The 24,598-nt window shown below is 30.6% G+C and overlaps 2 protein-coding genes across 2 annotated transcripts; one reads left to right on the top strand and one right to left on the bottom strand.

The window, feature by feature from the left end:
* Positions 1-4,343: 4,343 nt before the first annotated feature.
* Positions 4,344-6,422, bottom strand: LOC133191412 (homeobox protein engrailed-1-B-like). Its single transcript, XM_061327165.1, has 2 exons — positions 5,910-6,422; positions 4,344-4,776 (listed from the first exon to the last, which is right to left on the bottom strand). Exons 1-2 carry the CDS (start codon positions 6,286-6,288, stop codon positions 4,466-4,468), a joined length of 690 nt encoding a protein of 229 aa, XP_061183149.1. The 5' UTR covers positions 6,289-6,422; the 3' UTR covers positions 4,344-4,465.
* A 14,495-nt stretch (positions 6,423-20,917) lies between these two features.
* LOC133191410 (homeobox protein engrailed-1-B-like) lies at positions 20,918-22,146 on the top strand. Its single transcript, XM_061327164.1, has 2 exons — positions 20,918-21,264; positions 21,648-22,146. Exons 1-2 carry the CDS (start codon positions 20,937-20,939, stop codon positions 21,959-21,961), a joined length of 642 nt encoding a protein of 213 aa, XP_061183148.1. The 5' UTR covers positions 20,918-20,936; the 3' UTR covers positions 21,962-22,146.
* The last annotated feature ends 2,452 nt before the right edge of the window (positions 22,147-24,598 follow it).

The following is a 24,598-nucleotide window of genomic DNA, read 5'->3' as shown; positions in this document are numbered from 1 at the left end:
TGAGGCTATACACATATTACAGATAATTTCAAACATCTATGTACTGTACACATATTACACCTTCACAAAAATGTCGAATATATTTACATGACAAAAGTGACAAAAGGGAATTATGTGATTTCTATAAAATAATCCCATACATGCATATGTCTTAATAAGAAGAATAAAAATACAGACCACATTGCAGTAAAAAGGTCTGAATTGAATTACCAGTTTCTAATTATAAATATTGAGTGAACAATTAAAAAAAAAGTAACTATTATTATTATTATTATTATTATTGAATTTTGAAAATATAAAACATTTTTGCTCATGAAGACTCTTGTATTGGTGCGGATAGCTCTTACAATATAGTTTGATATTTGGCACATTTTTGGGGGTTAGATCTCATAGTTAAATTATGAAGGTCTTTACAAGTAAAATAAATGTTTAAGTGCATCATAACATGTTGTTAAACATGTATATTGCAAGTGAATACGATGTGTGAAGTGTTATCTTCAAATATAATGAAGATTAAAAGAATCACACGTTTAGAAAAAAAAATGCTAGTATAATCCGGGTAATAAAAACCTCTTATGACAAGAATTAAAAATGACTTTATTTCAAAGGTATTAGATTTCATTCCGATGCATAGCATTATATGTAGTATCTACAAACATAGACATCTATTTCCTCCGCTAAAATGGCTTCCCTTAATAAGAATATCTGTTATACTGAAGCAATGAATTCATTCTGCAATCTGATCATGCGCAATGTAAATGCCCTCTGCCATTCTTCTAAACTGATATTGCAATACATTATTGTCACAGAGTCAAGTGTTGAAGAATATTTTAGAATTAATTAAATCTATCTGTCGTCAGGATGAAGACTTCAACAAAGATTAAATCCAGCTGAATCATGTCCCCAAGCATCGTCAGTTTGCATTATAATTTAAATTTCTAAAAAAGGAATCATTTTGCAATATTGATGATTAGGGTTTGTTGAAATAGTAGTAGGCCTATGTCATAAAAATGATTTGAATAAAGACACATCAAAACTTTTGTATCTAAATTCACCTAAAAGAATGCAAGGAGAATAATCCGAACTGTATACAATATTATTTTCGTATTGACGGACGGTGATCTGTGCTGTGCAAATTGTCGCTTGCGACAACATATGCCGGCGAAATTATGTGCGGCGACAGTATGTGCTGTTTACATCGACATACCATGTTGCCGGCGACAAAATAATCAAGGGACACTATATGCCATATTTCCATTAAATTGGTCTTTTTCACTTTGAAAAACAGTGCTACGACCATAATATAGTTAGCATGTTTTGAAGATGGAATTAGGATGAGTCGTGCTTTCTTGCCAGATTTATTTCATTCAGTTTGCATAAAATATGTTTCATATTTTGATGAATTTATAGCAAACAGCATACACCTTTCTATAGAAATAAGTGACACATAACTCGTGCTTACTGAATTCCTGGTTGGGCCCATTATTAGTAAACTTTGTACTATATAACTTCTTATGTATTATACAATAACACATGATACCAATTTGATAGATATAAAATGTTTCTTCACGGCAGACTTATAGTTCTCGAGAGAGTAATACTTGTTCCCTTTTCAAAGGATGTGTTTACCGGCCCCGAGACACATTTTCGTCAATCAATAATATATACTGAAACACTACTCCAGACCCTGAATGTGTTAATCACGTGTCATCTCATTGCTTAGCCCGTTAATGTTACACATAAAGAAAACATATATCCACTTGCAATTGAAAGAAGTCAAATGCTAAGAATGTCAATACACTGGGTGAATAAGAAACCCCATGAGTCCTAGTCTGAGTGGCTGCAAAATTGACTATGGATTTCAAAAAGCGGTTAATCTTGTAGTAAGAATAATTGAGATAATACGTCGCCCTGTCGGATACCCGGGTTTCATTAATAGATTGATGACAGTATAGAGTTGACATCTTATTCAGTCAAGATTCCGAAAGAAATGAAATTGTACCAAGGTGGAGATAGCTATTCCTAAATCCACAAGGGGCACAGTACACAATTTAACAAGTTAATAGACAGACATATAATTTTAGGAAAAAAAGAAATGACAACAGCCTACTATTATTTTTCAATCACACGAGGATTGTTCACCCCATTTACGAGTAGGATGATTAGATATTGGAACCCTATTTTACGATAAATGGGTGCAATAGCAAATTGGAAACGTCTATGCAAGTTAACTATGATACGACTTGGTTTGGAACTTTAATTCTATTTTGGCTACTGTTACAGTGGAAATCAATCTAATGAAAAATTAGGCATATAATTAAGATAAAGTTGATATAGGTTAAACAAAATGTAAATTTATTCAAATAAACAAAGTGGATACTATAGATTGCTGTTTAATTGAAAACAAGTTTATCTCCCACAATTTATCTTACCAAAGGGTAGCGCTAAATATAAGAATTTTTAATTAAGGTACTACTTTTTTCAGCAATGTTATACTTAAGCAAGAGAGCACAATCAAATATTTATTAAAAATTATGTATTAATCTAAATAAATGTTTAAATTCTAGCACTTAGCTAAAATGTACAAATACCAACAGAGAATGCCTTTATATACAATTAAATTCTCCAGGAAAATAAATACGACGTTAGTTTCAATTTATTTCAAGAAAAGAACAGAAAGTAAAATTTTAAATTGCTAAAGAAATAAAAATACTGCCAGGATCGAACTAGATGACACCATTTAATTAAAATATCGTCAATCTAATTAAAATCTCGTACACTGTAAAAGAATTTCCAACACATTGAATTCATTTTTCGAATCTGAGACAGAACTGTTACAAGTTTCATTAATTCAAGACTTGTCTATGGCTATATGTGATCGTTATGGTATTAGGGAAGAAAGAGTAGTAATCAAGGTGATCCACTATCTCCTTGATTGTCTGTATCCTGAGGGCATATTCATGTTTTGATAAACAACAATCTTCAGATAGTATCTTGTAATAAACCTTAAAATGTACATAGACTTTTTTTCAGCGTGAAAAGCTTTTGCTTTCGTGAGGGAGAATCATTGAAAGTTGATAGGTCTAAGCTTAGAATAGAGAAAGAAGACCTGAATTGCAAATAGTGTCATAGACCACAGCAATATTAATGACCGATTGATAGCATCAAGAAAATGGAGATTTGAATGGGGTGGAATAAAAGCGTGGTGTTTATAAAATCTGATACGTACAACAGAATACAGATAACAATGTCAATATGAAACGAATAAAATAAGGAAAAAATTAAGTTTTACTTCCAAAGTTGTTTTGAGAAATTCAGTGGTAAAGATATGTAAATTAAGTTGATTAATTCTATAAGAAATATTTATCAATTCCACTGATCGGTAACGATAATGTCAATGAATACATTTGTAATTCAATCTTTATGGCAGCGTCATCACGTGAACATTAGTGTGTTAGAATCCCATTATTAAACGAAAATAAAAATATATTTGGTCTTTTAATTAGGAATATTAAGTTTTAGTCTTAATAATCAAGCTTCAAATTTGGTTTTCATGGTGAATAGGAATTTAAAACTCCGTCCTCTGATACTCTTGAACTCGAAAAATTCTCTATACGTACATGATTAGTGGACAGGGGAATAAGAAAAGAATTAATGTTGAATCTTAATAGGTACACTTTCTATAAATATATATTAAATTAAATGAACATTTCAAAAGTATAAAATCCTTAGTTTTATAAGGGAAAAAAATTACGTTTCTTTTCGCAAAAAAGACATTTTCTATAAATGCAATTTACATCAAGCAAAACTGAGCACAACAAGCTAGAGTCTTTGCGGATTGTCTCTTGAGCATCTCGCTATCACTAAATGTTAATATAATTTATTATTTTTTTTACTCATTACGTTATATTAACTACATTACTTAAATGTTAACTTAACACATTTACAAAACTTATGATCATATATGTAACATTATATGATTTCTGTATCTAAGTCATCATACTATATTGTAATACAAAAAAAAATTAATGTTTTTTATTATTTTTTTTCTGCATTCATGTGTAATTATAATAGGAAACAAATCATAACAGGAAATAAATTCTATCCTACTCTTTAAGTAAGAGAACCTTCTGAAAAAATCCCAGAATTTTATAAGAAAAAACCCCAAACATATACTTCTTATTTTTTTTTTTATACATTCCTAAAAAATGAAATCCAGTGTTGATTACTTAGAAATTCTGTACTCTATAAAAATGCCTAGCCATTTTATTAAAGTATCTTTTTTTTTGATATAATTATGCTCATTGATATTTTTGAGAAATAAAAATACTGAGAGAAAAAGCTACAGTAAACATGTTTTATTACAATTACGGGCAAAATGCCTTGTGCAAATGATAAATCAAAACGCGTTTATAGATATCAGTAGAAAATATATACATGTATAACATATGTCTCAAAATTAGCACTAAGAATCACCTTCATCGGACAGAGTGACTGTGGAATGGTTATAGAGTCCTTGTGACATTAAATTCAGTGCCAGGGCATTCTTAGATCCCGTAGACTTTTTAATTTTAGCACGTTTGTTTTGGAACCAGATTTTGATTTGAGATTCGGACAGTTTGAGTTCTTCTGAGAGCTCCAATCGTCTTTTTTCTGTGAGATAACGACTTTCCTCGAACTCCGATTTCAGTCTGTGTAGCTGTTCCGTTGAAAAGGCTGTTCTTGGTCTTTTTTCATCCGGGGTTTTCTTTTTCTTGATTTTCCGAGAACGTGGACCTAGATCAAAATAGACATCTTAATTTCGGAAAATTATCTTTACATATACACATCCCTGGCTGTAAATGAATACTAGAATATCCCAAAATAAGTTTTCACCTTAACGAGGAACTCTTTTATATTTGATTTAGATATATAAATGAATTTTTTCTTCTAAGAATAAATTTTATAAAATTTGAAACAAATTTTGCTTTAAAGATGTATTATTCTCTTATTCTCAATGAGTGGTTGTTTCTTTCTTTCTTTCTTTCTTTTTTTTTTTTTTTTTTTTTTTTTTGCTTTACTTATTTTAGTAAAATGATAAGCTGTAATGAAAAAAGAAACAAAAAATAGCTTCAAAAGTAGTAAACTAATTTCTATATAATAACAAGGATTGTAGACGGAAAATAGCTCTAAAGGGCTAATATTTTCTGTTTACAAAACCCGACTATAAAGTAAGATTATCTACAGTATCATCTATAGATTATATTTATACGTATTATAATTTAAAAAAAAAATCAATATTTTTTATACCAAACAACAATACATAAACACAACAAACTGAACTTGTTAACACAAGAACGTTTATTTTATCTAGCCCTATATCAACATAAGTGGACATGGAGGTAAATTGCCAGCCAAGTTGTAAGTTTGCAAGTCGAAAAATATATGGTCTGGAGAATAATGAGCTCCAATTAAGCCACCGCTGAGAGTACGGCAATAAACATTTTGGGATGTCACACCAAGCTTTTTACCATCTTAGCGGGGTATATGCCAGTTTTATCAATGTCTTTACATTGAACTTTCAATTTATTGAAAGAAATATTCTCAATATATTCTCAATATTTTAAGTCATATATTTTCTATGCAATTCTTTATTTCATGCAGTTTCCTTCTTAGTGTATTTTATGGAAAGGAATGCATAATTTTTCTAAAAAGAAGGATATAATGATACTTACTAAGGTTATATATATTACTACTGTTTTTGTTTTGTAAATATTCAATCATGAGATGTAAGAAATTATAAAGTCAAGAAATATAAATATGTTTTATAAATTATTTTATAAACTTTAATAATAATAATTTATACTGTTAGTATTACTACACTAAAACAGAGCTCCTGGTTAGTTAACATATGTAATTTAAATAAGTACCCGAGGAGGGTCTGTCGGAGTATCTGGTACAAAACACCCACGCTGGCCACATGGGCTTCTCGTTTCCGTCTGACCCAGGGGAAATGGCTACCGGACTGCCAGCTGCTGGGTTTGAATCAGGACTTGAACATACCGAAGCTTGAGAGTCCGAGGGTGAAAGTCTGACAAAAGCGGACTCATGTCTGTCTCTCTGTAGATCTAAACTGAGACCGGATGTGGAAATTGTTCTTGACCCTTTTCCAACACTGGAAAACGCAGATAACCAATGTCGTTTTGGTGGCCCAAATGTTGGTTTTAAGATTTCATCGATGGAGAAATTTGAACATCTTGCAACCATTTGTTCGTTTCCTACTGGAATACGTTCTTGTTTTGAATCCATCTTTAAACACTTTCCTGAAATTCCTCGATATCCCGTAGAAATATCGATAACGTTTTACTTGTCATTCCACATCCAAATATTAGAATTTATTATAAAATCCCATGACATACATATTTTTCAATGCAGAATAACTTTTTGGCCTGTTTGGTTTAGAAAAAAATTAACAAACAAGACCACAAGGGGGCGGGGTTGTATGAACGGAGCAGCGACATCTAATTAAAAATACGCCAATCGGAGCGGAAGGATGAAATGTTGTATTCTCCGTGGAAGGGTAGTGATCGGGTTATATCATTTGGTGATTGACGGGTTATGAAGGTCTGGTCTGGGTAGACGGGAAAATTGATACACAAAAATGTGCTCCGTCCATAAATTAGTCACAAAAGAGATGTCGCCCTGTCACTTGCTGGTGACTTGCGAGGAAACACGAGCTTCCGGTTCAGAATGAACGATAAACCAATTTTCAGCTATATTTTAAATACATTATTATTTCTGGTTTTACATTTTCTGATTTTTTTGTAATTATTCAAAATAAATAGTATTGAATCTTTTTAAAATTATGGAAAATATTTCTCAAATTGATAAGAAAATTTTCACTTTCATTATTTTAATTATGTTTCTTTTCAGTACTTACATAATATTGTTTATTTCTCAAAAGGAAAAAAAAGAAAGAAAGAAATGTACATTTACATGAATAGGATTTTTTCCAGAAAAAAAACAATGAAAATTTAAAACCCACCAAAAACAACGGAAAACAAAGGAAAAAAATAATTAAAAGATCAGGCAAAGACATATATTCCAGATGAGATAATCAAATTGTAGTTTTGCATTAAAAATAATAAAATGTTATTGTGCTCATTATATTTAGACCATTCTATTTTAATACATATAATATCTATCTATCTATCTATCTATCTATCTATATATATATATGTTTGCCCTTTTTCTTCAACAGAGATTGTCAATGCTTCAAATAGCAGGAACTATCCATTGAATTTCTACAATAAAATTCTAGGAGACAGAAGATTAATAACCCTAAACAGATTACGGGTCTGTTGACCCGCAGAAGACAGAAAGATATAATTTTATTGGTCATTAATATACATGATTAAATTCACTAATGATGGGAAAAGAAAACTAATTACCTGTAAAATCATTTGTTCAAGACGGTCAGGGCAGTCTTTACCCGAGGCTGTGTGTGGTGGTTTGTGTCAATATTAGCACGTTATAAGATCAACTTCTAGCAAACTGGAGCAATTGTTGATAAAATATCATTACCAGCTTTGTCAAAATTAAGAAACCAATCTGCACCATCATTATAATTTTTAAAGTAAATTTTCGACACTTCGACTATAGTGTATATACATATTTGGTACTCATTTAGAAATAAAGCTATAGGTTAGATTTCCTTTTTATTATTAAGTGCTGTTCAACACTTAAAAAAAAGTTAACCAAATACACATTAACAATGTTTTGTGAAATTCCCACACTGCAATTTAACTCCCTGAACGCGCAAGCCTAAAAATCCCATTAAATGAAATTTACAGACACAGTTTACGGAATATTACCACATTATCTATAAGTACCTAACTTTAATTTTTTTTCTTTTTATGATGCACGGAATAGACGACTTATAATAAATAAATTCTAAATATTGAAGATAAATAATCTTATAAAGATTTCGATAAAATGCATAATGCTATATTTAACAGTTCTTTTTAAAAATTTAAATCTAAAATGCATTATAGGTTCATTTCTCTAAATCGGGATAGTGACAGATAATCAGCCATCCCTGTTATCGGAGTGTAGACAGATAAATTTTAATTGTTAGACACAGATCAGGGGGCACTTAACGAAGGCTCAAGAAAAATGACCACAGGAAGTATTACAGAAGCTAAGAAATTAAAATAGCCACAGACCATTATAAGTTATCTGACAGTTCGCGCGCCATCAATATGTCATCGCCTTATCTGGTTCTAAGAACTCTCTAAGGAGTCTGAGTTTGTGAAGCACAATCGCATAACTCCAGGCCATCGAATAAACATCAATCTAGGGTTTGATTATTTAGTAGGATTCCATAATTATCATAATCATGTATCATATTCAACAAATTTTGAAACGAAAAAAGGTTTATCCTTGTTTTGTGAGAAAACAGAGTGAATAACGATAACTCTTTGGAGTGATAATTACCACATCCTCTAAAAAATGATAATTACCACATCTTCTTTAATATAAGAAAAAATGGAACAAGAATTGAAATATTTTTTTTTCTTTTCTACATATTAAGAAACAGATTTAAGGCAATTGTATACGAATGATATTTTTCAACAAAGCTAATTTTATAATTAATGGAATTCTATTTAATGACGTATTTTTCAATCGCAGTGAAATATATATAAGAATTAACAAATTAAATTTGACCTTTTATTTATCCAGTTAAACAACCATCCTAAAAATGTTTGAAATAAATGATCCATGTCCAGAATTTGAAACAAAAAAATAATAATAAAAAATGTGAACTGGAAAATAAATCGTTTCTTCAAACCTAGTGCAAGATGAATTTGCTTTCTTCACAAAAATTCCTATTTATTTTTTCTTAAATTAAAAGTTTGGAAATTTAAAAAAACATGAATTCTATATTTATGGTTGTGTTAATTTTCTTGCAATCTATTGTCACACATTTTAAAAATTGCATAAATGGGACTTGACTTAAAACTTAGTATGTCTTTCTCTGTATGTTAAATAACCGTAAAACATGTAATAAATATCGGTCATAGTTTTACAATTATATATATATATATATATATATATATATATATATATATATATATATATATATATATATATATATATATATATATACTTAATCCTACTACTCACGTTCAAGCCTTCAAATTTTAAAGTTTGAAAGCAATGATTTTTCTTCTTGAGGAAAAGAAAATTTTTTTCAGTTAATCGAATATTAAATTAAATATTATCTTTTGATAAACAGTTCATTTAGGCTATTTTTTCCTTGAAAGACTTCTCAAGAAACTAATCATTATATTTGTCTAATTTTGATATCTAGCTATAAAGATTATTAAAAATAACTCGGAGACAACCGTTCATTTGATAAGACGGGTTTATCTACAATGTATGTAAGTATAAAATTGACCACATGGCTTTTTTCTCTACTTCACAGCCATCTCGGTCCATATTTATCTACCACAATCACCAAATCTATTTAATTAATTGGAAAATTTATACATTTTGCTCACGTTAATCGTGGGAAAGTGTAGAACAATTGAAGACACATGGAAAAGGAGTTAGAAGGGTTCTATCGGGGCAATTTTATGCGATCTTTGCTAAATCAAGCTTGGATGATTTGCCTATATCGTAATGTACTAAGACATTCCTATCATATTTTGCTTAAGCGTGAATTTCTTATCTAAATTAAGTTTCAATGAAAGTATTCCTCAATGAAATCAAAGTTTCATTAAAACTTCTGACATAAAATCGCAGATGATTAGCATGTGATTTTTGTAAAAACAAATACCTTCATTTAAAATATATAGAAAGAAATTCTCATAAAAAGTTCAAATAATAAAAATATAAATAAATAATAAATAAATAGAATTCAAAATCTATTTGTAGTTTCTCTTAATGTTATTACGCCTAATCTCATCAAATCGCATTAAAGTGCTCTTCAAAAATCAATTTTAAAATGCATCGTACTTAGCGAAATTCCTAGTTTCTTCCTAGCTTTATCTTTGGTATGTAGAATTTATTTTGACTGATTTTACATACTCGACGAAGAAGACGTGATTTGGGTACATTCTAAATTGACAGAGAATGAATGACACCTCAGGTAGATTTGACAGGTGTTAGGTGTATATGCTTATTAATTTGTCACAGACGAATTAACGATGGTAATATCCAGTAACTAGACATGGGAATGTTTAGTATATCGTGACTGGGCTATTGCCTGATTTTGTTAATGCAGACATCTCTTACTTAAGTAGACTCCCAATTATCACCTAACGACTGCAAATAGCTAAACTCTCCAGTATATTGTAATATTTTCAATTTTTCCAAACCGGTACTAATTTGTACTCTTGCTTATCTTTTTTTTTTTTTTTTTTTTTTTTTATATATTATTATTTTTTTTATTTTTTATTTTCTTTTTTCTTTCCTTTTGCAATTTTGCTTCTTTTGCCTTCTGTAACTTTGTTCATTTTTGTTTTTGCTTTCTTCTTTTGTACATTCTTACTTTTGCTTTAATAATTAATTTACTGTGTATTTGCCTTGACCTTGATGTAGGGAGAGGGCTAAAATAGGCTGAGCCTGCTGCCCAATCCTATTCACTCTTACATCTGTGAATAAAATATTGTTTAAATTAAAACTCTCCAGTAAACTGTCGAACTGTCGTGAAAAAAAAGTTTATGTGTTTTTCTGTAAAGACCGTACACACAGTAAGATTTGTATAATAAATGTAGATTAATTCACTTAATTGTTGTTTTCACTCAATATTTCTCTCAAAACAATGTAAATAATGTTTGAACCACTCTTTGTCATAATTCCTTTATTTTTTAGTTCTCCACCATAATAGATCAAACATTTTGTAGTTTTGCATTTATCCGAGTCGCTTAAATAAGAGGAAGAAGTTTATGGCATATAATTTTTTTTGTAATTATGGGAATCTCTTTCGTATAAACTGTTTAATTAGAATTTTTGAGTCAGAATAACAGGTACATGTAATATAAATAAGAATAAAATTCTTAATATTTGACCCTGCTGTATATACAGAACCATCTGATTGGTTGGAATAAAAGGTCAGCTACGATTTATATTAAGAAATAAAACTGCTCTATTCTTTATACATTTTTACAAGATTCGAAAAATCTTATGCTACACTGTATAAGGTGTGTACACACGATAAAATTTTGTAGTATAATACAAGTATTATAACACAAATCTTACCGTGTGTACCGGTCGTAAGTCTCCTTCCCTCGATTTCATTTACTCTAGTCTTGAATGGAAAGCACCGCAAATAGAAAACATCTCTATTTTAGATCAATAAAAAACCCTGGACTTCAGCAGGAAGTATAAAATGTTTTAGCCCTCAACACAAATAATGCAGTTGTTCAATGATTACAATACGATATAAATATGCATGTTTTCGTCGCTTTTATACAAAGGAATATCAATTAGAATAAACTCAAAATAATTGATAATGCATACGTTTGTGTTTTTAAAGGGTTGTCCCATCTTTTTTGCCAATTTTTCTATTCATATCTTATTTTTCACTATGTATATTAATATCCTTATAAGGGATATATTAAAATACGGGTATGTGTAACTTTTCTACGTATTTGGTTACTAGTAATTCGTTTGGTATTGCAATAAATCTCCATTTACGACAATTAGTTTTATTTCATATTTTGCAAAAAACAGAGCAGAGCAGACTCATGGATGGAGATAATAAATTCTATTGAGGAAAGTCAGAGACGATGGTATAAATGACGATTATTTTAACTATTTTCAACAGCTAGTACAATATTTTTCATACAGGTAGTAACCACATTTCTATGAATTTTAAACATTGTTGAAAGATTAATCCTCTCTTTTTATATGAAAGGTTGCAGGTACCTTTATATATAATCAGTGCAATGAATTTCATGGTCCTATAATCAAACCACCAGTCGCAATTTTTTGCAGCGATTAGTAGTTTATACCACATGCAATAATGCTGAGCGTATGTTTATTATGACTTCGGTCGATGTCCATTTCAATTAAAAGAGAAGCTATTGTTCTGAACCCTGGATAATCATCTTAACGTATGATGTTATACCATTATTTGCGGTTCTTAAAGTGTAGTGAATACAAAAAATTACAAAATGACAAAAATAGGAAGATTTCATTGTATTAACTAAAACTCTGATTGGGACACCCCAATCATATATCACAAAAAGACCGGCAAAATAATCCAAGTTTAGAGTATTTATCAAATATTGTAATTTTTGATTTGCTAGAAGTTGCAATACTCTAGATCAAACAGCTGTACCCAAACGCCCCGCCCATCAACTGTTTTACACTTTATTACTGTTATTTAGAGCAAGATTTAACAAATATCAATTCAGTGAGTCAAAGTTTGATTGAACAAGGGCTAAGTTGTAAGACTTGGTTTTTCGGAATGTCCAAGCCTTTCGGACTTGCTGATAAAATAAACTTTTATGTAAGAATTTGTCACCCCTAGTGGAAGTAAATAGTCAGGCGAAATTCCTCCTAATGTAGAACAGCAATTATACTTCTGTAATCTGGACCTAACACCCAAGGCTCCCGACAAATTATACCACACTAATGGTGTTATTAACAACGTCACCTGTCTTCCCTTAATATCTCTACATACAATCGGGTAGTCTCGGTATCTTTTGATCAGTACAATGAGACAATTACAGTTACTAATGATTAGTCATACTATAAACTACTTCCTATCATTAATTTCCTGCATCTTGATGGATTAATTTTGAAAATTCGGAAAAAAAGCCATATCTATATTATGGAAATTAAACGTATCAATTAACCGTAGCAACTATTACAGAAAAAAAAATACATAACTCACGTGAGCGGTTATATATCTTTTTTTGCGATGGTTGCAACCGTTAATCCCATATAAACAAAGAAAGAATTACATTTTTTGTTTATATTTATGTCTGTGTAAGAAATTGTGTAAAATAGGTTTATGCACGTAAAATATTGTTTTATTGATCAATACCCCATGGTATGTTTCATTGCTGGAGGAACCCACTGCTTAAGAAATCTTTCATACAGGTGGCCTTGAAAAAACAGTTCTTGTGTAAAATGTAAAGATATGAACATGATCGATCTCAAAAATCGAGTAAATTGAACGAATCGTCAACAGGGCAAAACACGGACCTCTGGAAACACAAGAGGTGGGATCAGGTGCCTAGGAGAAACATTCCCTGTCGACCCTTCAAACCCGCCGTAAGCCCTATGTATTGATCAGGTATACGGAATACTCCGCAAAATAGTATTAAAACAATGATCCAACAAATGCATCAAACATGTCAGACAAAAATACGACCCAGTAATATAAACAAGATCATTATAACGACCATAGAATTTGCAAAAAGCTGACTTTGAACGGGGCTGTTGTTGAAAACCTTGTAACATCAATTTAATTGTCAGTAGCTTGTCTCGATTTAAAAATTGATCGTACTCAGAACATGCTCTTGCGTATCAAATCATTTGGGAGACAATAGGAAATAGTATTAAAACAATGATCCAACAAATGCATCAAACATGTCAGACAAAAATACGACCCAGTAATATAAACAAGATCATTATAACGACCATAGAATTTGCAAAAAGCTGACTTTGAACGGGGCTGTTGTTGAAAACCTTGTAACATCAATTTAATTGTCAGTAGCTTGTCTCGATTTAAAAATTGATCGTACTCAGAACATGCTCTTGCGTATCAAATCATTTGGGAGACATAAGCACCATAAGCAAATGATGTGGAAAATTACCACATAAATAATGGAATGGACAATGGAAAAGCTGAAGTCAAGCTATTTGTCATACGGTTTAGTGATTAGCTGGCCATTTTCGCTTATGGTAAGAAAAACATCCAAATATGAAACAGAAGTAGCAGACTCTATAGTATCATTAATCTTGAGTTCACTGGGACATACCGAGTCGACATATGAATGAAATTAACTATTGTTAATTGAAGGAACGTCGTCGATTTAGCCAATCCAGGGATCTGAGACTTGAAAGAATACAACTTTCACAGTTTGGTAAAGGGATCAAAGCTTACTTCCATCAGGCATTAAGTTTGCATGATGAATGCCTAGAAATAAAAATCTCCAAGGGTATACACTGCATAACATGACCAACTTATCCCTACCATGGGTTCTTGGACCAAGGAATATGAATTTCACAGTTTTGCTAAATTAAAACCCCATTAAAGCAAGTGAACAGTTTGCCTTCTAACAAGATGAAATCCAAAGATATAATGTATTTGCAATACATAACCAGCTTAGATTACCCTGGGCCTGAAACCTTGACTCAAGGAACACGATTTCACAAATTGTTCCTCATAAACCCACAAATAGTACTGTGTGTATTTCTGCTTAATGTCCATAAGTAATCAAAATTTTAAAATTTTCAAATGTGCAATGTATTTGCACTACATAACCTGAACCGCTGAACCAGGGATCATACATTTCCCAATCTGGTCGAGGGATATCTGTTTATAATATTCATACAAGCAGCTTGCCTGGTAAATATTTTTGAAGATAGTATTAACTTTGTTGCTTTGGTCCCACCCAGTAAGCCTCAGGATGCAGGGACCATGGAAATATTTCCCCCCTGTTATCTATAGAAGATCTATGCTGAAATGGGTTAAAACTGGTTCAACCATTTGTGTAAAGAAACTGAAAATGTTCAAGTGTTTAGGCACTTTGCAAATCGACAGAATGAAACTAAAGCAACAGGTACCTGAAATCCAAAGAATATACTTAAACTTTTACACGTTCATTTACAAAGACCACAGCGAGTTTTTTTTTTCATTATTTCAAAATTGTACATGAAGTTTTAGAGAAGTTTTCCACAATACTTATTTTTTTCAGCGAAAAATGTATAAGCATTGTAGCGAAGCTTCAAGGGTTAACCATGCCTTATCGCCCCGTTTTAGAATTATCTCTGTCAATTTACACATATCTTGTTCTATCATCGGTTCTCGAGTCAATTTCCTTTAATCCTTAGAATAACAGCAAAACCTTCATTTAAGAATCTGTTTTCGATGTCAACAATAGTCAGAGATGATCGCAGTGTACAGCTGTTTACTTAAAGCTGTTCCACAGTCTGTCCTGCTTTATCTTTTGTGGTGTTTAACTTAATGTATTCGTAATTAGTTAATATTATTTAAATCCCTTATGCAATTTACAATAAAAGAGGACAATTTACACGAAATGAAAAGTTATAATTCAAGATCTTAAAGATTTATCAAAATCTATCTCAAAATTTAGTGCATCCCTTTTCAGAATATATACATATCAAATACATGTATAATACGCCATACTAGGCTACCATAGGCCATATAGCACAACAAAAAGAAAAAAAAACATTCTAGCATGATGTGCTTGTATTATGCTTGATTTGTGGGAAAAGTATGTTGTTGTATTTTGTTAATATTTTGTAATAAAGAAAAGTATTACGTTCTATTGGTTATACTAGTAGCTTTTGCACATCTTTTGTCTGAATAAAAACAAATTCGCGTGCATGCATCCTTCAACAACTGACCGATTTCATTATTCTGATCGATACTGATGGCGTACATTTTGGATATAGAAGAATTTTGTTTTTTTAGAGTTAAAGGTTAGAAAAATATTGATTGACAGAGATGAAACATTATATCATTTTATAATTTTTAACAAAACATGCATATAAATTGTTTAATTTCGAATATTTTCAAGCTGTTCCTCGGCATATTATTTAACAATTAGTCTTGTATTTCAAAGAAAATCGAATTTTTAGGCAAACTAAATCAATTTGATCATTGGATATTTAACACGTCATAATTACCGTGAAAAGTTAAATTGTCCAGGCGTCGAGTAACAGGGAAAAAACAAATATTAATTTCAGATGAAAAGTAAATCATTTTAACCTTTTTTGTAATGATACGCCAAATTAATCTTGATGAACTTCGGATTTTTATTACTATTCCGCGAATGAAGTCTTGAAATATGGCTACTGAATAATAATAAGCCGAGTTAAATTTTCATAACACTGCAATGATACGAGATTTTTCGCATTACTGGATGTTTTTGGGCGATCGGACGTCCGATAACTTTGTTGTCGCATCTGCTACACTCCAAAGAGCGGAACTGTTTTATCGTCTCTGAACAAAGATTATCAAAAAAATGGCACCATATGACTTAAAATCAAAATGGGGTGCAAATCATGATCAATTATTGAAGATTAGTTTGTGATAAACATCATACATTTGTATCTAAACTAATGGGGTAGACGACCAACCTTTTCTCATTAAAATGTTTTTGTTTTCTGAATTAGATACTATTTAAAAGTCATTTTGTCTTCAATTCTCTCCTTTTTCTCCAGCTATATCTGGTCGATGGTTAAGTAAGTGAAATTACGGACTTCTGTTTATTATTTTACGGACTTCTGTTAATCATTTTGCGTTGAACATATTCTTTTTTTGAATAAAACTTCTTAAAAGTTTAAGCACGAGAGCTTGTATAGTTTTTGATTATCAATGAAATATGTTATACGAGTGACAAAACAAATAATATACTATTTTGTATGAAAAAATACATGTGCAAAATAAACTTTTTTGAGAACAATCAAAATATACCACAATCACTTTTTTTTAATATAGCCCCACCCCGCTGGAAAAGTGAGGATAAATAGTGATGGGGTGTACTTCCTACCGTCTGTACATCCGTAACACTTGCAATTAGGGGTTGCCATCCCTTATCCGCAACTCCTCTTACACCTCTGAATAAAATTAAATGAGACTTTCAAACAATCCTTATTACATAGTGCCATTGTTACTTCCTATTTTAAATTTTGATTTGACACATATTTGGGGTTAATTTTACAAAGTAAAACATTGACACTGCCATTCTTTCTACAAAATTGGGAGTACCCATCTCTTATCCACAACTTCCCCCTGTACCACTGAATAAAATTTAACGAAGCTTTTGAACAGAATATCTTTTTTGTATAGTGTCATTGTGACCATTTATTTTACGTTTCGATATGATGCATATTTGGGATTTCTTTTAGCAAAACATGGACACTGTCATTCTTTCTATAAAATTGGGGGCATCATCTCTTATCCGCAATTCCTCCTATACTACTGAATAAAATTTAATGAGACTTTCACAGATTCCTTATTACAAGATACAAGATTTATTAGTCCAATTTGGGCCCCCGGAGGAGCAAAAAAGATTTACAAACATGAAACAAAGAAGGAGGAAGATCCAAATGATAGAACAAACATGATCTTAAATATAATGAGCAGTGCTTAATTGTATAATCATTGATAAATGCATCTACAAGAGATGTATACGAGTATACATATTGTAATATAATAATAACATATAGTCAAGTAGCTGGAAAGATACATATATGCATATTAAAGAACAGAAGAGATAATATATTGCCATTCCTACATGTATATACATCCCCAAATATATTTAAATTTTTCAGTTAAGGTAGATTATCAAGGAATCTAGCAAGAGATCTTAGGATCTCAGGGTCTTCATTAGTCATGAGCCAAAGAAATTGATTATCATATGATAGGGACTGAAAATTTTTACATTTATTATTACAAATATTTATAAGTTCAAGTCTTTGTACACTAAAATGAGGACATACAAGGAGAAAATGAATTTCATCCTGAATCTCCTTGAGATCACAAAGGGAACAAAATCGTTCATCTTTAGGTATTTTTTGATATCGTCCAATTTCAATTTTAAGCCTGTGAGCTGATATTCGTAACCTAGTTATGACTGATCTATGTTGATTGTTTGTTAAAATATCTAGATAGGGTTCAAAACAAAATTTAGTCTTTAGGCATGTGAAGGTAGATAATTTACCTTCTTTATGCAAATTCCTGTCTTTTTCCCATGTAATTTTATAGAAGTTAAGTAATATTCTTTTCAAGTTTATTTTAAACCGTGGGAGTGACATACCTAAAACATCACTAAGTTTAATATCAATATGGTTAAGTAAGAAGTTAATACAAGAATACCATGAAGTAACTCCATTTTGGTGTAGTGTTTTGGAACATTTATAAGCCTCACTAAGTAAGGGAAATTCCCCATCTAGATTCTCTAATAAAGCCATTGTGCACCACTCATTACGTTTTGACCGGACAGATATTTGGAGTTTCCCATAGCAAAAATGTATACTTTGCCATTCTTTCTATAATATTTGGGGTACCCATCTCTTTCCCTCAAATCTTCCTATACCACTAATAAGAATTTAATGAGACTTTCATTCAGTTTTTATGACAGTGCAATTGTGCACCTCCTACGGTATTTTACTTTCTGATCGGACAGACATTTGGGGTTTCCCCAATGCACTTTGCCAGGCCATCTTTAGGATAAAGTTTGTTTGCCCGCTCCCGACTCATGGTAAAAATAATGGGTCGGGAGGTAGGTGGGAAAATCGTAAAGCACATTAACATTTTATTATATGGTTACTCAAATCGAATAACGAATTATTTTCCGTCTGTAGAGAAAGAGTAGTTTATTTTTTTCAACTACAAACCTTTTGTAGGGTCCTATCGTGTTAACATATTTATAATGATAACTTGTGCATCATAACTCATCATACATGTAACTCATTGAAATTATGGATTCTTCACTTGTACGATATTGTTATTTAGTTTATTTTAAACTCAGTTTCTATGTAAAAATGTTTCTAGAATTGAAATTTAGGGGAAAACGCTCAAGATTTTAAAGCTTAAGCCCAACCAGGTACATGTATGTATTATTTTGATAGAAAAAATATGTTCAAAATAAAAAAAGAAATATTTGTTCTATTAATTATTATTCGCTACAAATGATTTTCTTGAAAACAATTTAGCAAGAAAAGTTGATGTAATTTAAGTATTTTTCGCTACCAATGATTTTTTGAAAATAAACACAATTGAGCAAGAAAAGTCAATGTAATTAAATATATGTAATTGAACTGCGTAAATATGTAATGTGAAAACTAATACGTCGCATGTGTTACCTGTAACAAGTTTATTTAGAATTTAGAATTAGTGTGTTAAGTAAATATTCTCAAATTTATTAAAGGTAGAGTTATAATACAAAATGCAAATTTGGAAATTAAATAAAGATCAGGACTTTCAACAAGAAACAGAATGAAAAAAATTGTTAAATTTTCAATAATTAAGAAAAATCCCACAATTTTCCAACACGTAACTTTATTTTCTACATTATCAATTGTGGTGTTAAGATAATATTTGTTTGTACACAATGCGTAATGTTCCGTAAACAAGTCTCGTGTCAACACGTGGCAAAGATGGAATATAGATTTTATCAATAATGTTGATTTTAACTAGTTCAATGCCCCGCGGTTAAAATTTTACCGTTAACGTGCTTGCTAATTTTGACAGAGCAGTCTTCCATCTTTAAAATTTTAAATTAATTTAGACAAACATCGAAACAGGACATATAAAAATTCATTCTAAATTTTTCAGAAAAATAAACTTTCGTAAAATTCACTAAAATTGTGATCATATTTATAACCACAATATTATATGCTCAGATTTTTTTTTTTTTTAAAAAAAGAGAGAGATAATAATTCATTGATTTATATTTAGAATTCATTACTTTTTCATATAATATCAAAATTGAATAGGTATTTTGTACGACATTAGTTATTTGGACCTTCCACTAAGATTTACCATAGTGAGGAATAAAGGCTGCGAAGTTTAAAATTTAATTTATTCGTAAGTTTTAAGATGAAAATGATGAACGTACAAAGTCTAAAATGAAGCGTTGTATGTGTTAAAAATAAAGGCTAGGATCTACTGATGGATTAAAATGGACAGTTTATCTACTATTCATGACATTTGTTCTGCATTTTGATTATTAACTTATTTGCACCTGTAGTTAGAATTTAAGCTAATATTTAAAAAAGATGCACATACACTTCTTCCACAATCGCTTCATTTTTTATTTTTAGTATAAAACAGACCCTGATATAATCTCTTCAGCACTTGAAATCTTTAAGAATTCTTCTTCCCAAAGACTGGATTAAAATCCAAAAACAATAAAACATGTTTTACTTAGAAAGAAATGAGCTACACCTTATAGAATAAAGGTGATTCTACAACGACAATGATGTTCAGATTTTTATTTCTGTAGTAACATGCATTTATATACAAGTATTATAAAGCTATTACAAAATAAAAAAAAATCTTACATGATACAAGAAGAGAATTTTATTGAATGATTTTGAAGGATAAATAAAGTAATTATTATGGAATTTTCACCGAAAATTATCAGGGCTATTTCAACTCCTTAATAATATTCAAAATGACAATATCTCCTTTTTGCCTTATACTTTACATATTCATTAAACAAACTTATGTCATTTCTCACACGTGTTTCTACCCTTGTCAGTGTTTTAAATAAATCAAAGAGTATAACAATTGTAAGAGATTAAAGATGTTGGGTAACGGAACCCATAAAACTGAAACCTTATTTTGCTTCCTACTTCCGTATAATAGTGATTAGCCGGGATATTGTCCGGACTTAATATGTGTCGTAATGATGTGAAGTGATCAATCACGCATGTGCCAAACACGAATCAATTATTGTTTACTAAGTGTTAACACTATTGTCATTACAACTCGTAACAGGCCCAGTGCCATCTTCGCTGCCTCCTCCGGGCATGCTTCATCAGCCGAGTTTTGTGAACGCTTTAGCACCGCCCACTTTCTTTTGTAACTCCACCCTTTTCTCGCCTTGTTTCCATAAGAACTTACGAATTTCGAGTACATCTTTATACTTTTTGAATGCTAATTCAAGGTCAAAACTAGAAATTGTGAAACAACTATTTAAATAACATTATAACTTTCATATATATATATATTTTTTAATATGACGGATGTAAAAGTGAAAGTTGAATTACAAAGTGATGGGGAAGATTATGAAATTGATATTGAATCGGATACAGACAATGTTCAAAGAAATCCCATTGACTTGTTGAGAAACGGACCGTTCACAAATTTCTCTATCGAAGAAATATTGAAGCCTGAATTTGGCCTGCGGAAGAGACAAAGTGTTTTTGGCCAGTCAAACAGACCTAGTCCGAATTCTTCTCCAAAAGAACAAGATGAAAACAAATCTCCAGTCAATGTCTCTACAAAAGTGCTCCCTCTTCCTGCCTGGGTCTACTGCACCAGATATTCCGACAGACCATCTTCTGGTAAGTTAATTATATATATTTTAACAAATGTTTTGCTTTGAACATATTTTATTGAATGAATCAAAAGGATTGGAAAAAAGTTCTTACAGCTTACTGGTTCCTCTCCTTGTATATAATGATATGTCATGCAAATAATACATAAAAATATAAATTTTCAAGTGATATGTGAAAAAAAATCAGCCGCCTGGTCATTTATGTATTTTTTATTGCCTTATACTTCTTATGAACAAAATGTGTTTACTAGCATTTTAATGAAATGACGTTTAATTTTTAAAACTAAAAATGTTATCTATAATTAAATTAAATGCGACTGATTTTGGAAAGTAAATATTGGAAGTTGTTATGCTTTAAAGCCAGACCTTATACTTTATTTTATCAAATAGGTCCGAGATCAAGGAAAATCAAGAAACAAAAAGAGAAATCCCCACAGGACGATAAAAGACCCAGAACGGCATTCTCTAATGACCAGCTTCAGAGACTGAAGGTAGAATTCGAGAAGTGCCAATACCTGACAGAACAGCGCCGCCTAGAGCTCGCTAAAACATTAAATCTCTCTGAGGGACAAATTAAGATCTGGTTTCAGAACAAGCGAGCTAAAGTCAAAAAATCTTCAGGAGGAAAGAATATTCTAGCGCTCCACTTGATGGCCCAGGGCCTATATAACCATTGTACAGTGCCCGTGGACGGAATGGAATAGTGACGCACTTCTGACGAAATTCAGAGACCTTAAATATTTGTATTGTCATTTTTGTAATATAGAAAGAATGGCAAGTTAAAATCAAATTTTATGGAAATCGAAGCAAGGCTGTGATAAATATATAATGAAAAAGAAATAATTTTGTGTAAATAGAAACCAAATTGTATAGAGATTTACATGATATGTTTGAGATGTTGCTACGTCTTGTGCAAATTAGATGAAATAGAAAATGTTATACATGTATATGTGTATTGTTCTGTGTTGTTATCAACAGAAACAAGAATCGTAATATTTATTTCCAGCGTCTTGTGAATGTTGTGATAGAAAGTTTGTATTTATTATAAAGTATAAATAACATTATATAACAGAAAAAATAAAACAAAGTTCTAGAGCTTTAAAACAAATGTTAAGTTTTTTTTTTTGAAAAAAGAATATTTCCTAATTTGATTTGTAAAAAAAAAAAAAAAACCCATGCATAATTGTTATAAATACTTTGTAAGTATGATGAAGCAGCAATACTATGCTTTTTCATAGTTATAAATCAGCAGTTATCTATGGTAAAAGAATAGTTATCAATATGTAGACGTAGTGTAAATTTACCAATGGTAACGTTAAGTTATCAATCTATATACGTAGCGTGAAGTTATCGATGGTAAATTAAATAGTTATCAATCTGTACAAGTGCAGTGTAAAGTTAGCTACGGTAAAGGTAAAAAAAGTTTTGTTATTAATCTACATATACAGTGTAAATGTTATCTATTATACCTAATATCTATAGTAAATGTTATCTATTATATCTGATATCTATAGTAAATGTTATCTATTATATCTGATATCTATAGTAAATGTTATCTATTATATCTGATATCTATAGTAAATGTTATCTATTATATCTGATATCTATAGTAAATGTTATCTATTATATCTGATATCTATAGTAAATGTTATCTATTATATCTGATATCTATAGTAAATGTTATCTATTATATCTGATATCTATAGTAAATGTTATCTATTATATCTGATATCTATAGTAAATGTTATCTATTATACCTGATATCTATAGTAAATGTTATCTATTATATCTGATATCTATAGTAAATGTTATCTATTATATCTGATATCTATAGTAAATGTTATCTATTATATCTGATATCTATAGTAAATGTTATCTATTATATCTGATATCTATAGTAAATGTTATAGTTATTGTACAGTAATAGGCATGAATTTCCTTCTATCTCTATTATCTCCAAAAGGAGAAAAGTTTTTCCCTCAGTGAATTGACAATTTCCTTTCATTAGGTCATATGAAAACGTTTAGGATTAGTTTAACGCCCAAGGTATTAAATTAATCGATGGTATTTTATTTCGCAGGACACACATTGCAATATGAAATCTAATTTTTTGAAATGGCTCGTTTTACTGACAATCAACTGATTAGTGTCATCTAAAAATGTGCATTGAAATAAGAGAAATATCCATTAAAGCCTTAATGACTTGCTTTCAAAAGGCTTTTAAATTAAGATGGATGATTGTACCATAAATTCATAATCTATTAATGGGAAAAATCTTAATAATAATCTCATAATAATTTGTTCCTTCAATTTAAAAGTTTGAGAATGAAAGGATTACGAAAAAATCTTGTGTCCTGTCCAGTGAAGGCAATAAATACTGAACAGGGATGGTAATGTTTTATTCTTGGATATCAGATAGAATAGATTTGAAAGGAAGTGTGTAAAAAAGGGTATTTATAGAAAAAATCCAGTATATTATTCATCAGCATTTCATAAGTGTGCATTCAAAGCTTAAGGGCATCTGCTTCTTGCTACTCCCCCCCCCCCCCCGGCCCATTTTTCCCGCCTATTGCTCATACCGCCAATGTTTGCAAAAATTCAATATACAGACCCCCACAAAAAAAACCAGTTAAAAATTATTGACTGTCTTTGAGAGACTGATTTCTGTCATTTTTTTTGTTGAGCCCAGAAATATGATATAAAGTCCGAAGCCTTGTAAATCAAATTTCAGCTGATTATATACACGGTTATAAATTGATCAGAGCAAACCCTGTTTCAAAAATTGATTTTGGCCGCAAAGAATTGTTTGAAATGGCTAGTTTCAACAGTTTCAAGTTAAAAAAAATCCTTAAAAAATATAAGGTTTCAATTTGGTTTGTTCTCTTTACGGTCGATGTACATGTATATACGAGAAAAAATCGCTTTCAATCTTCACCACCTAATGATGGACGCTATCTTTGGAATTTTGGTAGTCTGTAGTTATTCTGGAGACACGCGACACGCACCAGTCACTTCCTAAAACCAAACAGATTGCTTGGTCATTAAAACGATTGGTTCATTTCACACAAAAACAAACATCGTTAGACCACGTGTGGAAATGAGAAAACCTGATAAAAAGCCGGACCTGATTTGACAGAGCTAAAACAACAATTATCTCTCTGCTTCTATCTGTTTATCTTTGCAATTCTGAACCTCTTGGGGTTTTGGAAACCATTTGATTTCAGTTGTTGTTCAAATGTGCAATTTATATTTTTCTGTACTTTAAAAAAAAATTAAAATTCACCCAGTTTTTAAAAATCGATTTTCCTTATTCACACATTGTCTAGTTTAATGTAGATAAT

Source organism: Saccostrea echinata, unplaced genomic scaffold (genome assembly GCF_033153115.1).
Source record: "Saccostrea echinata isolate AGI-Se365-2 ecotype Australia unplaced genomic scaffold, CSIRO_AGI_Sech_v1 ptg000023l, whole genome shotgun sequence".
In the NCBI taxonomy this organism is placed as follows: domain Eukaryota; kingdom Metazoa; phylum Mollusca; class Bivalvia; order Ostreida; family Ostreidae; genus Saccostrea; species Saccostrea echinata.
The sequence above is the reverse complement of the archived record's forward strand: the minus strand, read 5'-3'. Positions and strand labels throughout refer to the sequence as shown.